This window comes from Mandrillus leucophaeus, unplaced genomic scaffold (genome assembly GCF_000951045.1).
Source record: "Mandrillus leucophaeus isolate KB7577 unplaced genomic scaffold, Mleu.le_1.0 Scaffold194, whole genome shotgun sequence".
Taxonomy (NCBI): Eukaryota; Metazoa; Chordata; class Mammalia; order Primates; family Cercopithecidae; genus Mandrillus; species Mandrillus leucophaeus.
Window position 1 is genome coordinate 1,084,927 of NW_012101965.1, and position 15,895 is coordinate 1,100,821.

At 41.7% G+C, this 15,895-nt stretch overlaps 1 protein-coding gene across 1 annotated transcript in view; it reads right to left on the reverse strand.

Annotated features, from left to right (window-relative positions):
• The window catches only part of ARFGEF3 (ARFGEF family member 3), a 136,154-nt gene that overhangs the window by 12,027 nt on the left and 108,232 nt on the right, over nucleotides 1-15,895 (reverse strand). The window contains 7 exon segments of the mRNA XM_011978416.1: nucleotides 3,270-3,401; nucleotides 3,651-3,753; nucleotides 6,191-6,305; nucleotides 7,536-7,712; nucleotides 10,049-10,177; nucleotides 13,155-13,299; nucleotides 15,589-15,692. Of these exon segments, the coding sequence (XP_011833806.1) occupies nucleotides 3,270-3,401; nucleotides 3,651-3,753; nucleotides 6,191-6,305; nucleotides 7,536-7,712; nucleotides 10,049-10,177; nucleotides 13,155-13,299; nucleotides 15,589-15,692 (905 nt within the window).

The window sequence follows — 15,895 nt, forward strand, 5'->3', positions numbered from 1 at the left end:
AGGCTGGAGTGCAGTGGTGTCATTATAGCTCACTGCAGTCTCGACGTCCTAGGTCAAGTGATCCTCCCACCTTAGTCCCTCGAGTAGCTGGGACCCAGGTGTGCACCACTATGCCCATCTATTTTTTAAACATTTTTTTCCTTTTTTTTCAAGTTTTAAGTTTGGGGTCCACGTGCAGTATGTGCAGATTTCTTACATAGGTAAACGTGTGCCATGGTGGTTTGCTGCAGAGATCATCCCATCATCCAGGCATTAAGCCCAGCAACCATTAGCTATTCTTCCTGATGCCCTCCCTCCCCCATCCCCCACAGGCTCCCAGTGTGTGTTGTTCTTTGCCATGTGTCCATGCATTCTCATCAATCAGCTCCCACTTATAAGTGAGAACATGCAGTGTTTGGTTTTCTGTCCCTGTGTTAGTTTACTGAGAATAATGGCCTCCAGCTCCATCCATGTTCCTGCAAAGCACATGATCTCATTCCTTTTTATGATTGCATAGTATTCCAGGTACCACATTTTCTTTAGTCAGTCTATCACTTATGGGCATTTAGGTTGATTCCATGTATTTGTTATTGTGAATAGTGCTGCAATGAACATGTATGTGCATGCATCTTTATAACAGAATGATTTATATTCCTTTGGGTATATGCCTACTAATGGGATTTCTGGGTCAAATGGTATTTCTGCCTCTAGGTCTTTGAGGAATCACCACACTGTCTTCCACAATAGCTGAACTAATTTACACTCCCGCCAACAGTGTAAAAGTGTTACTTTTTCTCTACAACCTCACCAGCATCTGTTTTTTGACTTTTACTAATAGCCAATCTGAGTGGTGTGAGATGGTATCTCATGGTGGTTTTGATTTGCATTTCTCTAATGATCAGTGATGTTGAGCTTTTTTCATATGTTTATTGGCCACATGTATGTCTTCTTTTGAGAAGAGTCTGTTCAAGTCCTTTGCCCACTTTTTAATGGAGTTGTTTTTTCCTTGTAAATTTGTTTAAGTTCCTTGTCGATTTCATAGAGATGGAGTCTTACGGTATTGCCTAGGCTGGTCTTGCACTCCTGGGCTCAAGCAGTCCTCCTGCCTTGGCTGCCCAAGGTGCTGGGATTATATAAAGGTGTGAGCCACCATGCCCGGCAAGGTTAGAATACTTTTAAAATATTTTCTTGCAAAATCTTGTAACAATTATCAGATTTTCAAATAATGAGTTATTTTAAGAGTGAATACATAAGGAAAATTTGGGATTGAGGAAGAAACAGAGAAGTATTAAGTAGTATTAAGTATTAAGAAGTGAAAGATTGTCCAGTTGTGGTGGCTCATGCCTATAATCCCAGCACTTTGGGAGGTTGAGGCAGATGGATCACTTGAGGTCAGGAGTTTGAGAACCAGCCTGGCCAACAAGGTGAAACCCCATCTCTGCTAAAAATGCAAAAATTAGTTGGGTGTGGTGGTGCACACCTGTAATCCCAGCTACTCGGGAGGCTGAGGTAGAAGAATCACTTGAACCTGGAGGTAGAGGTTGCTGTGAGCTGAGATCACACCCTGCACTCCAACCTGGGCAACAGAGCAAGTCTTAAAAACAACAATAACAATAGCAACAGCAAGAACAAAAAACAAAACAACAAAACAGAAAAAGAAGTGAACAATTAACTAAACAATTCTTGCTGTTCTTCTCCATTAATGATCTATTTCAGAAGATTCTGTTGCTGTATGATTGGACAGGGTTGCAGAGACCACTGCAGGCACGCGTGCAAATGCTTTAGCCAGATGTAATAACTGTGTATTTAGAGCAGCTATCCCTTTGGAGGGCTACCTTCTTGGTTTCTCTGTTCTCACTTCTAGCTACACCATTGCTGTAGCAGCCACCATTGCCATGCTGCTAGAAGTGGCTCTTCGTTGCAGCCTTACAACCTTTCTTTCCCAACTTCTGCAGACTGGCCAGGGAGGCTTCAGTGGGACATGCTGCCTTCCTTCAGAACCAGCAGAATCATCAAGTCCCAGATGTTAGGGCATGTGCTCAGCAGAGATGTGAGAAACCGAAGGTAGAAGGTTCTTGTCCCACTACCTCAGGATAGCTGGGAAAAGCCCCAAAGAAGCCAGACCTGGCTAAGAAACTTCTCAACTGACTGAGTTCTTTACATGGGTAATCAGGGGATCCCAGATTATCAGTGTGCTAAGAGAAAATTTTATTAAGAATTTAAACAGATCTGGTAGAGAAAAGGGGCCTTGCCTTTTGAGTATAACCTCCAATTCATTTCTTCAAATTTAACTCAAATGTGACAGTTCAATTACATTTGTAAAACTTGTTTAATATTTTAAATACATACCATGCATACACATGCATATGCATATGCAAAATAGTTTCTTCATATGAAGACCCAATTCAGACATGTCTGTTGCTATTATATGATGGAATATTTAGCCAGTCAATGGTTGTTGGGAATTTAGTCCATTTCCATTTTTCACTACTATGAATAGCATGGTTATGATTATATATGAATTTGGGGATGGCATTTAGCTGGACTGCTGCTGAGAGTCACATCCAGGGTTTCCTAGAGGCAGACTGCCATGTCACTTAGGAGCTTAGGGCATATCTGTAGTTTGTGATAGTACTATATTCTTCCGATATTTCTGTGATTCAGTAACCTATTGATTCAACAAAGACATACTAAACATTTTCTCTAGGCCTTGCTCTAAAAATACCAAGGTAAATATACAGAATGTGTTCTCTGCTCCTCAGGAGCTGACAATCAAATTTTGTGACTTCTTACACGTGTCTCAAAAAGAAAAAGCCATTGGTATATGATTATTCCTGCATGAGTGAATACACTTGAATTTTAATGCTACATTCAACTCAAATGTAGTAAGCAACTTTTAAATGTTAAGTTCTGTGTTGTGAATGAAAGATATAAGAAAAAAGCCCAAATAAGTTTGCCATTGTTAGGCACTCATAGTCTAGCAGTTAACAGTAATAGTTAAGCAAATACTTACAGATAGCTCAAGCAAGTTACGTACAAAGGACAGTGATTCTATTTGATCTGGGCACTGGAGGATGCAACAAGCAAGAGATGATGGACAGGAGGTAATGCTGTTGATTGGGTTCATGTCATTCCTGGCAAAGAATGGTACTGGCAAGAGTTGGGAGCAACAAAGTGTATGTCCCTCAGGGAATGAAAGGCAATTTGGTGATGCAAGACCTTGAAGGAAGGTCTCCCAACATGCATTTCAAGTTTCTAGAGGCCCTGAGATCAAAAGCCCCTGCCCTTACCTGCTGGGCCATGGCTCGGATGCGCCAGTACTCGGCCTCGGCACTTGGGGAGGAGGATGGGGCCGCCACCCGCACCTGGCAGCCTTCCCCGCTGAAGCTCTCTGTGCCGCTGTGGAAGCAGCCCAGCAGGTCCTGGGGAGAAATAGCAGATGCTTACTGAGTGCATCCTGGTTCATGGGCCAGGCCCAGTCTTGGATCTGAGATCGTTACTGTGTCTGAGATAAAAGTACTGACCCAGCAACTTCTTTCTCACCCTCTGCAAGATCTAAAGTGAGGCTGCCTGCTCAGAGGAGGCAGAACCCATGTGCCCAACATGATAAGGGATCAGGAGCTAAAGACGGTTAGAACTGCTCCAGGGAGGGCTTCCTCCCAGTGATGTACCTTCACTGGCTTGAGTGTGGCAGAGAACGCATCTTGCAGGGCACAGCAGGCAAGCCTCCACATCTCCTCAGTGAACACAGGGCCCGCTGTCACAAGGACGTATCTGCCAAAAGAAACAAGTTGTTGTTGTTGGTTTTTTGTTTGAGACGGAGTTTTGCTCTTGTTGCCCAGGCTGGAGTGCAATGGCATGATCTTGGCTCACTGCAACCTCCACCTCCTGGGTACAAGCAATTCTCCTGTCTCAGCCTCCTGAGTAGCTGGGATTACAGGCATGTGCCTCCATGCCTGGCTAATTTTATATTTTTAGTAGAGACGGGGTTTCTCCATGTTGGTCAGGCTGGTCTTGAACTCCCAACCTCAGGTGATCCACCCACCTTGGCCTCCCAAAGTGTTGGGATTACAGGTGTGGGCCACTGCACCCGGCCACATAGGAGTCTTGAATTCCATTTTGTTGCCACAAAATTTAGGCCATATGGACTCATGCATAGGTTTATTCTGCAGCTCCCTGCCAAGTCTCCCTATCTCAACCGTCCAGTATTCCATTGTCAAAATACTACTTCCTAAACCATTTTAATATAGAAATATCAATGGATCCCCTCTACAAATAGGCCAATCATTAAGCATAGACTTGTATGCAAGACTGTATATATTCTGTAGTGATTTTTGGATTCTAGTTCCATTTTCCATCACTCCTCTACAACTAACAAGCAAAACCAAACCCCAAACTCTTATTGTCACTTACAACTCTAATCTCAATACTATTTTGTTCTTCTGCTTGGAAAGCCCCCACCTCCCCCATGCCTGTCCACCTTAGAGGAAGTGACCAGTGTCACTGCTACAACGAGGTCTTTGCTTCACTGTCACCATTTTTCATGTGACTCACTCTCCCATGTGCCTGGCTTATTTCACTTAGCATAATAACCTCTAGTTCCCTCTATGTTGTTGTAAATGACAGAATCCCCCCCCAACTTTTTTTTTTTGAGATGGAATCTTGCTCGGTCGCCCAGGCTGGAGTGCAGTGGTGCCACCTCGTCTTACTGCAACCTCTGCCTCCCTGGTTCAAGCAATTCTCCTGCCTCAGTCTCCTGAGTAGCTGGGATTACAGGTGCCCACCACCACGCCCAGCTAATTTTTGTCTTTTTAGTAGAGACAGGGTTTCACCATATTGGCCAGGCTAGTCTCGAACTCCTGACCTTGTGATCTGCCCGCCTTGGCCTCCCAAAGTGCTGAGAATTCCATTCTTTTTTATGGCTGAATAGTACTCCGTTGTGTGTATGTACCACATTTCCTTTATGCATTCATCTACTGATGGACACAGATATGGTTTGGCTGTGTCCCCACCAAATCTCATCTTGAATTCCCATGTGTTGTGGGAGGGACCCAGTGAGAGGTAACTGAATCATGGGGCCGGGTCTTCCCCATGCTGTTACAGGGAGTAAGTCTCATGAGATCTGATGGTTATAATGAGTTTTCTCTGAGCCAGGGGTATAGTTCTAGTCCAAGTCTGAAAGCCTGAGAAGTGGGAGATGTAAGTATGGTCCAGGGGCAGGAGAATACTGATGTTCCAGCTCAAACAGTCAGGCAGGCAAAGTACCCTCTTACTTGGCCTTTTTGTTCTATTCAGGTCTTCAACTGATTGGACAAGGCCCAGCCACATTACGGAGGGCCATCTGCTTTGCTGTCTCCACCAATTCGAATGTTCTTCTTATCCAGAAACACACCCACAATAATGTTTGGCCAAATGTCTGGGTACCCTGTGGCCCTGAGCAAGCTCTCTCTTTGCTTGCCACTATCCATGTAAGATGTGACTTGCTCCTCCTTGCCTTCCACCATGATTGTGAGGCCTACCCAGCCACGTGGAACTGTAAGTCCATTAAACCCGTTTTTCTTCCCAGTCTTGGGTGTATCTTTATCAGCAGCACATGAAAATGGACTAATACTGACACTTAGGTTGCTTCCAAATTTTGACTATTGTGAACATGGGAGTGCAGCTATCTCTTCGATATGATTATTTCCTTTATTTTGAGTATATACCCAGCAGTGGGATTGCTGATCATATGATAGCTCTATTTTTAGTTTGAGGAGCCTCCAAACTGTTCTCCATAGTGGTTGTACTAATTTACATTCCCACCAACAGTGTACGAGGGTTCCCTTTTCTCCACATCCTCTCCAGTATTTGTTATTACCTGTCTTTTGGATAAGCTATTTTAGCTGGCATGAGATGACATCTCATTGTACATTCAATTTGCATTTCTCTTATGATCACTGATGCTGAGCACCTTTCCATATACCTGTTTGCCTTTTGTATGTCTTCTTTTGAGAAACTGAATCAGAATACTTTGTATAATGTCTTACACAATACACATTTGCTGACTGAACACTGAAATGAAGAATTATTAGCACACAGTCATTTTTAATTACAAAAGTCTACTTACAGAAAGCAATTCAAAAAAGCTGATTCCTACCACAAAGACAATTTAATTTCCTTAGATTTTTAAATAACTCCAGCTTTGTGGAGAGTCAGGAAAGCTTTTTCTCACCTAATACAGGAGCAGCCCACTCTGGAGATGGTTTCAGTGGGCTTGGCCACACAGGCGACCAGCAGCTCGAAGAGGTCCTTCAGCATGGTATTGATCATGCTCTCGTACCTGATGTCTATGGGAAACAGCAAAATCACAGTTTCACACAGGTCTAGTGTAAAGGGATAGATTGAAATGGCCATCTACAGCAACAGAGGAAAGTCTGAATGATAAGCAAATATCTGGGAGAAAGAAATAGAACAATGAGAAAAATGGCCATATCCTCCTCCAACCCCCCACCCCCCAAAAAAAACCCAGTAAAACAATAATTTTCTTGGATTTTTACCCAATTTCAGCATGTTTCATCCACTTCTAGAGAAATAAAAATGAAATATGCAGTTCACTTTTATGTGTTGCTATATCAGAGTCTCACACTGTGCAAAGCAATGGCCTGGCCAGGGACATGTGGCTACCCTTAGGGATATGGTTACCAGTTACCACCTACATGTAGAAAAACTCACTTGTTTTCTTTTGCAATTCGTGTTCTTTTTATGCAGGGTAAATTGTCCTTGCTAAACTTAATAGAGACACAGTTTCTTTTATTAGCTTTGTTACTCTCCCCTGGGGTCAACATCCTCCTTAGTTTCTCTGTCCTCTCCAGCAAGGGGACCTCCTCCCTTACACCATGATATGCCAGTCCTTTGAGTTATAAGCTCTGCGGGTAGCAGCAATGTTTCTTCTGCTCCCAGACACCCAGATCTTCACACATGTGGCTCCATTGGGACCACAGTGAACACATTCCCTGCCTCTAGGTCCCTCTCCATCTGCTGACTTCAGCATACTGTCCATCCTACACTTTCACAGCCTTTACAAAGTGCCATCAATATTAAGAAATTTCTCTTCATCCCTAGCCTGTTAAGCTACTTCTTGCCCACAGTGGAAGCCTTTTCTAAAACCCTGCCTCCTCCATTTAGCCTCCCCAGATGAAGCAGGGTGACAGGATAATACCCCCTAATCCCCCACAGTCTACAGGGATATTGCTTCTTTTTTATTTATTATATACTTGAATTTGCCTCCCTTCTCCTAATGCACAGGTACCCCAGACCTCTTATTTGGCACTTTGTTTTCCACCACACATATATTTTGAGCATTTGGTTTGAAAATTTTGTAGAAGACACATGGGTATGAATTTTCTCTTTGAAAATCTATTAGAAGGCTGACACTGACCATGTTGTTCTATTTTAATAATTCCCAGGGCAAAAACCCTGCATTAGTATTTGCATCAGGTATTTACTATGCCGTTTTAGCTGACGGTGCTGTCTACCAAAGAAATACCCAGAATGAACTGCTCTGGCACTTCAGATACCTGAATGTAGAAAGCTTTGAATGTGCTCCACCACCAGCTCACAGGACAGACCAATAGCATGCTTGAAATTGGCAGAGGCCACATCCCAGTAGGAATGGTCTTTATGGCTACGGCGGAGCCAAAGGGACATCACAGGAAGCAGGAGGTGAACCACTGCATAGATGCCAAACCCTGGTCCTGAAAAAGAAAAGTCAGCATAGCAACAACCTGTAATAAAAGGGAAGCTCTTTGCCTCCACCTGGCATTGTTGCTCTCTTTTGAAGGATCCCTACATTTGCTGAGAAAGTGCAGGGAAAAAGAATTTACTGCTGATGGGGGAATACATGGTCTTCAGTGGCATTTTTCCTTTTTGTTTCTGCAGGGTTTTAGTTATGTGAGCAATATGTGAATATACTCCTAAAACATTCAAAAATATTGCTGGTAAAGCTAAAATATCACCTGCTCAACTCCTAGGACCCAAATGTAAACACACAAATACACATGTGTGTATAAGAAAATACCCTTTGAAATCATATATTTATGAAATCTAACTACATGGGGAAATACAGAGTTTATTTTTATTTTATATAAATAAGATAATGTAAACTTTGGTCTGCATACTCATTTTTTTTTTTTTTACTTAACAATAGTGTTATAGCTGGCCACAGTAGTGCATGCCTGTAATCTCACCTACTCTGCAGGCTGAGTCATGAGGATTGCTTAATTAAGCCCAGTAGTTTAAGACTAGCTTGGGTAACATTGTGAAATCCCTTCTCCTAAAAAAAAAAAAAAAAAAAAAATTAGCTGGGCATTGTAGAGTGCTGGTAGCCTCGGCAACTTGGGAGGCTGAGATGGAAGGATCGCTCGAGCCCAGGAATTTGAGACTGCAGTGAGCTATGATCACACCACCTCCTTCAGCCAAGACCTCCATTTCAAAGAAAACCCCAAAAGTGTTAGAGATTATTCTTTGTCAGCAAATTTGGATATTCCTCACTTTTATTGCCACATACTATTTCTGTTGTATTTACATACAGCAGTTTACTGATCCATTTCCTTACTGATGAACATTTAAGGTATTTCTAATTTTTTGTTTTATAGACTACGCTATAATGAAAATCATTGTGCTTCTTTGTTCAACATCATGGAAATGTTGATGAATTTTTGAAGTTATGATGACAAAAGCAAAGCATCCATTTTATAATAAATATGGAAATTACATGAGAATACAAAAGGAAAAACTCATCTAGAGATAATCACATTTTGATGTATTTCCTTTTAGGACTTTTTGAAAGCATGTGTGTTTGTATTTATAATTGCATAAAATTTCATATAGTTGAGACTGCACTCCATAGTATGTGCATTTTAATATAATGCTTTGTAAGTAATTATTCACATCATTAAATATTATTCACAAATATTAATTTTAATGCCTGCAGAATATTTACCACAATTAACCGCTTCCCAATTAGGGTGTTCATAATTTTTTTGGCATTCAAGATGTTTCAGCAAACATCTTATATATACAATTTTATCTTTATTATTGATAATTTCCTTAGATGACAGGCTCCTAGGGACAGAAGTGGATTAAATGCTCTTCACACACATTTAGTGGCAATCAATGTGAAAGCAGAAAATGGTACTGATGAGTAAAACAGATTTAGAAATAGTAGTTTGCAATTCTATAAAATACCTACTTACTCTTTGATGGAAGGCTTTTGACTTTTTAACATGTGGGAGTATGTATGGTTTTTTTGTTAAATAATATAAACTTTGCTATAGATTTTGAAACAGTATCAATTATCAAGTCTTCATTATAGTGAGTACAGACCTCTTAGTATGAAAGTGGCTTCATTTAGGGTCTGATTGTTAGTAAAATACTTAAATTTCTATAAAAAAGGTTTTTTTTATCTTGAGAAATTGGGATGAATAAATGTATATACTAAAACTGATTAATTCACAACAAGAAATAAATTCCTAAAAGTCATGCTTTTCTTATACTCTCAGGGGCCTTGTACTAGGTGAGCACTAAATGTCTTTTTCCAAATCTAATCACTTATGACCTTTACACAAACGGGGTGTTGCTACCTTAATACTGCATATAGTTGCAAGTGGTTTGTTTATATTACTGCAAGACCCAGTAAGCCCAACCAACAGCCCAGGGCCCAAGAGTATGTGACTGTGAGATCCTGCCTCAAAGGAAGGCTGTGACCATGGACCACAGCAAAGCCAAATGGCTCATGGAGACACTGATACTATAGCCTTGATCTGATTAACGTGGAGCTCCTGCACATCCAACTAACTGGCCACCACACAATCCTTGTAACCAGACTTCTAGGAAGACAGGTAAACAATACACAGGCCATATCTTAAACATCACTACCATTCAACAAACATTTTTTGAGCATCTCTTACGTGTGAAACTTTGTACTAAGTCTAGGAAACAGTGAAAACAGACAGACACCTGCAGAAATACCCTCGTGAAAAGAGTTATATGTATAACCACTCCTCCAAAAGACGGACATAGAAATATTTACCTGGTGTTTTGGTCACATCTCTCAACAGCTCAAAGAGTAAATCCAAAGTTGGTGGTTGGTGCTGCCGTGGACAATTGGACACAGCCGCTGTCAGCTGCTCCAGCAGGATTATCCAGACTTCTATCAGACCTGGAAACCAAAAAGCAGACCGGTATGAAATCCAGTTAGACACAATGAATAATCATCCTAAGATCCAATTAAACATTGTATGTAAACTGCCAACTGCTACACAGATGTGAGCCATCACCCAGCGTGTTAGCCTTCAGTGGCCATAGACATGAACAGATGATGATTTATGTGTTCTAACAAAGTCAAGGGGAAAAATACTCACATTTCCTCCTTCTTCCCCTTTAATAAAAAGGTGATAGGGTAAGGAAATTCTACTACGTTGAAATGGCTGTCAGGTTTCTTGGGAGCCGACAATAACAAATAAGATATCCATCCAGTTCTATCACCTTCATCTATCTTTTTTTAAAAAATGATTTTATTGTGGTAAATATGTAGAGCAGAAAAAGCCATTTTAGCCATTTCTATGAGTATAATTCAGTGGCATTCATGACAACAATGTTGTGCAACTATCACTGTTTCCAAAACGTTTTCATCTCAAACAGAAACTCCGGAGCTATAAACAGTTACTGTCCTTTCTTCCTCACTCCAGTCCCTGGTACCTCTAATGTACTATAAATTACGGTTGATTTTGAGGTGTGATAGTGGTGTCGTGCTTATGTTTGTTATCTTTAAAGAACACACACTGAAACATCTACAGATGAAATGCTATGTTGAGGATTTGCCTTAAAATATGGAGAAAGAGGAAGAGAGAGTAAAGATATACATGATCCAAGATTAGCCATAAATTGATAGTAGTTGAAGCTGCGTGATAAGTCCATTATATTATTCTGTTTAGTTCTGTATATTCTACATATGTATATCTGTATATGTATGTATTTTGTATATTCAAAATATACAAGTTTTGCATATGTTTGACATTTCCATAAGGGGGAAAATTTAATTATTTGCCTTTGAAAACCAGAGGAATAATATCTGAGAATGTATCAATGTTGAGGATTGTTTAATTTTATAAAACGAATTTAAAGCTGTTACTGATGTTTGTTCTGATTTACCATGTCTACATAATGATAACTTTAAAGTCCTTGATACATTGATCATGTAGAAAACTTAAGTGCTGGACTGAACTGTATCCCTTAGAAGATGGGGTTCCTAGAAAAAAAATCAAAGATTTGCACAAATGGGAAAAAGAATGCTCACCGTTACAGACACAACCATTTAAAACTGTTTTAAAGAATGTATTATAAACAACATAAGCTTCTGCTTATAATTATCTGGGTTTGAGGTTTAAATGCTAAAAATTGTTCTTATCTAATCATTAAACTGAAACCTCTATTAGGCAATATCTAGCCAACTTCTAATACTTTAATTGTTCTCTATATTAGATATTCTTTCCTATAATTACTCCTCACAACTAATCTGAACTTGTGAGATTTTGTTGTTTATAATCTCCATCAAAATTCTTAAATCTCTTGGCCACCCCCACAAAATTTGTAACACCAAAATAAAGCAAAACAAAAAAACCTTCCCCTCAAAACTCCTTTTATAAAAGAGTTTGAAATAACCTATACCCAGAAATTAGACCTATGTGAGGGTATGATATCCAATTCTAGATGTAGAACAGGACAGGGTCTTCTGAGACAGAAGACAGAAGGCATGAGCATGAGTTAATCCATCTGAAAATGATCCACAGTTACTAGTTTGAACTCTGATTCACAGGAGATCACATGGGACCTAATCCGAAACAAATTCTTTAAAATCATTCCTTTCATGAACCTTCAGCTTCAACAGTCACAAATAGATTCTCTCTTTAGTAATGGCTTCATTTCCCCAGTCTCTAGCCAAATAGTCCTGAAGGAAGTAATTATATAATGATTTGTTTTCTAAAAGATACTAAAAGACAATTACCAGTCAATTTAAATACCCAGGCACCAATGGAACTTCATTCCAATTTGCTAAAGTCAAGAGAATTGAGAGAAACTACGTAAGTGGAATCTGCAAATCTGCACTAGTTTTAGACAGAGGAATCCATTTTAAAAGGATGGGTATAGAGGCATCCATTGTAAAGTGATGTTTTTGGAAAGTCCATGGAAACTTTAAGCAGACTTACTGTGACAGAATTACAAAAAATAACCACAAAAGTAGATGATCATTCTTATGATCTACGCTACGGTTTGAATATTTCCCCCAAAGTTCACATGTTCATGGAAAGTGCAGTAAAAGATTATTCTGGAGTCTTACAATTTAATGTCTGCTCTGTTGTGTTTTTGGACTCACCTGGCGCATGTTACTCCTGTCTTGCCGATTTCTCCCCCTTCAGAATGTGAATGTCTATCCTATGCCTTCCTACCATTGTATTTTGGAAGCATGCAATTTGTTAATTTCACAGGCCCACAGCTGGAGAGGAATTTGCTTTGGAATGAATCATGTCTTTAGCCTCAACTGTACCTGATTTACATGAGACTCTTGAGGTGCTGCTGAAACAAGTTAAGGCTTTGGGACTATTGGGATGGAATTAATGTATTCTGCATGTGAGAAGAACCTGAATTTTGGGGGCCAGAGTGGGATGCTATGGTTTGAATGTATCCCCCAAAATTCATGTGTTGGAAACTTTATCCATAATGCAACAGTGATTATGGCAATTAGGTGATTAGCTCATGAGGGCTCTGTCCTCATGAATGGATTAATATTGTTATGAACATGAGTTAATATCTTGGGAGTGGGTTCCTGATCAAAGCATGAGTTTGGCCCCCCTTCCTCTCCCCACCACCCTGAACTCCTTGAGTGCTCTCTTGCCCTTCCTCTGTGGGATGACACAGCAAGAGGGCCCTCATCAGAGGCAAGCCCCTCAACTTTTGGCTTCTCAGTCCCAGAACTCTAAGAAATAAATCCGTTATTTATTACTCTCAAATATTCTCTTACAGAAGCGCAAAATGGACTAAGACAATTCCCAGAAGCTTAAGGTACTTCATTTATGACTTAAGCTTCTGGGAATATGAACACGGCAAATAACCTAGTTTAGTCCAATCAATGAACTTACCGGTGTCATCATCAAAATCAGACAGGACTGATTCAATTCCATCCTCACTGCTGGCTGACTGTTCCTGAAGCCTTCGAGGCAAGCTGGCAAGTCTCCCACTGAGGAATATTGGCTTCAAGGGCATTTTGTAGATTTTGGCCAATAACTAAATTTAAAAAGAAAAAAAAAACTGCAATTATATATTGGAAAAAGCTGCATTGTGGGTTTTAAAGAATAATGAAATTATACACTAGTACTAAAGGGAGATGGGAAACGGGACATTGAAAATTTGATTGTTCGTGATTTGGATTTATAAAGGTAGCTTAAAAAGAGGCATTTATCCCATGGAAGCAGATGAAATAGCATTCAATGGCAACAAAAAAGTAGAGGGAAAAAGGATCCTAGGAATAATTATTCAGCATTTTAATTACATATGCATTTTATAGATGTTTATAAACCTACCGAGGGAACCATGAAACACGTCAAGAATTTTTGCCTGTGGGAAAAAGTGTTCTGTGGGGATCACTGAGAAGACAGTCCACAGGCAAATGAGATACCAGACTCAGATTTCTCCTTCCCTTGACTCAACCTCTGAGGAAACACAGGGGCAAGAGCAGTTGGAGAAATGAAGGAGGCTGGGGCCAGGAGGGGACAGGAAGCTCTCAGAAGCAGAGCCAGCAGAGTGGCCTGGGCTCTTTATTCCCGTCTTGGGACTAGCGCCCAGGCACCCCTGAGCTCTCTGTTACTGGGACAGACTTCCAAAGACCCCTTATGTCTTCATGAATTAGAATCCTGCCATGTCCACATTGTTCAAGGAACCAGGGCTATGAGCAAACAGACAAAACTCCTGTCCTGGTGGGTCTCACCAACTACAGTCCTTTCACAAGTAATTAAATTTTAGACATAAATGCTACAGGGAAAACTAAACAGGTGGTACTAGAAATAGTGAAGGCCAGGCATGGTGGCTCACGCCTGTAATCCCAACAGTTTGGGAGGCTGAGGCCGGTGGATCACTTTTGATCTGGAGTTCGAGACCAGCCTGGACAACATGGCGAAACCCCATCTCTACTAAAGATACAAAAATTAGCCGGGTGTAGTGTTGCATGGCTGTAATCCCAGCTACTTGGGAGGCTGAGGCAGCAGAATCACTTGTGCCTGTGAGGCAGAGGTTGTAGTGAGCCGAGATTGCGCCATTGCACTCCAGCCTGGGCGACAGAGCAAGACTCTGCCAAGAAAAAAGAAGTGACCACATAGGGGGAATCTTGGCAGGAATTGGCAGATCCTCTAGCTCTGCACTCTGAGGAGGTGACATGTCAGATGAGATCTGGGAGATAAAGAGTGGCACTTAGAATCCGGGGAGAGTCCCAGTGGAGGAAGCAGAGGGGGCCCTGCGCAGCAGTGAGCAGGTGTATTTGGGGGAGGGCAGAAGCTCAGCGTGGCTGTAGCACTGTGAATGAGAGGGGAGGATGTGAAGGTGGAAAGAGAGCCGGGCAGGGGTCATATTATATGGGGCCTGGGGGAGGCAACTGGATGTAGAAGCCAGAGCTATGTGTCCCTTCTAAAGCCATGGGCTCAATGCTATCACCCAGGAAGAGGTTGTACATAGATCCCCAAAGAGGCCCAGGGACACCACCAGAGAAGACAGGTGAGAAAGTATTGACAGAGGGGTGTCACTGAAGCTTAGAGAGAAATGGCTTCAGGGAGGGGGCATGGTGTCAGGCAGAGAAGGATGGACACAATGATGGTCACTGCTCACTATGACAGTGCTGTTTTATTCTGTCTCTTTACTAAGTTTAAAAAAATTTTTTTTTGAGAGGGAGTCTTGCTCTGTCACCCAGGCCGGAGTGCAATGGCATGATCTCAGTTCACCACAACCTCCACCTCCTGGGTTGAAGCAATTCTCCTGTCTCAGCCTCCCCAGGAGCTAGGATTACAGGCGCATGCCACCACACCCAGCTGATTTTTGTATTTTTAGTAGAGACGGGATTTCACCATGTTGTCCAGGCTGTTCTTGAACTCCTGACCTCAGGTGATCTGCCCACCTCTACTAGATGATCTTGACTGAACATGTCTTTCTTTTATTAATGTCCCTCTTCACTGCTTGCACCCCTGCTCTCCACTTTTTGGTGCCCTCAGGAAGACTTCCTGTGACTTCGTGACCCCTTCCCCTAAAACCTCATGCAAATATAAAAATTCTGGTAGTTTGGGCCTCTGAGCATGAGGGAGAAGTTTCAGAGACCTCAGCATCCAATTGCGTGTTCTAGTACGTTTTCATTATTTTCTTTCCTTCACGGAAAAAGGAGGGACAAAAACGTATACTCCACAACTGTGCCCCAGTCTCCTCAGCTGGCAAAGTGTCTCTCTTGGGCTTCAGCAAAAGACCCCCACGCGTGTTTTGGGAGCATCTTCCAAGGCAGGTTTCCAGGCTCAGAGCCCAGCTGGACCATTCCCCTACCTGAGAGCAGCGCCTGAGGTAATCCAGGGCCGGGAGGCACAGGTCTGTGGACGGGGCTCCAGGTGCTGGGGCACAGTCTCCAATCTCTTTACAGTCCACTTCCCCTAGGGCCAGCATGGGGGACAGAGACCAACACTGTTACCCTTGCGGGCCCCCTTCTAACAGGAGACCTGTTTACTCACATAGCACTAGTGCACCAAATATCTACTAAAAGAGAGTGGGAGAAAAGGAGAAGAATGACTCCAAATTGCACAACCCTGAGGAAAATCCTTTCGGCCATTCTCCCGGCTGCATGTGCACATGTTAA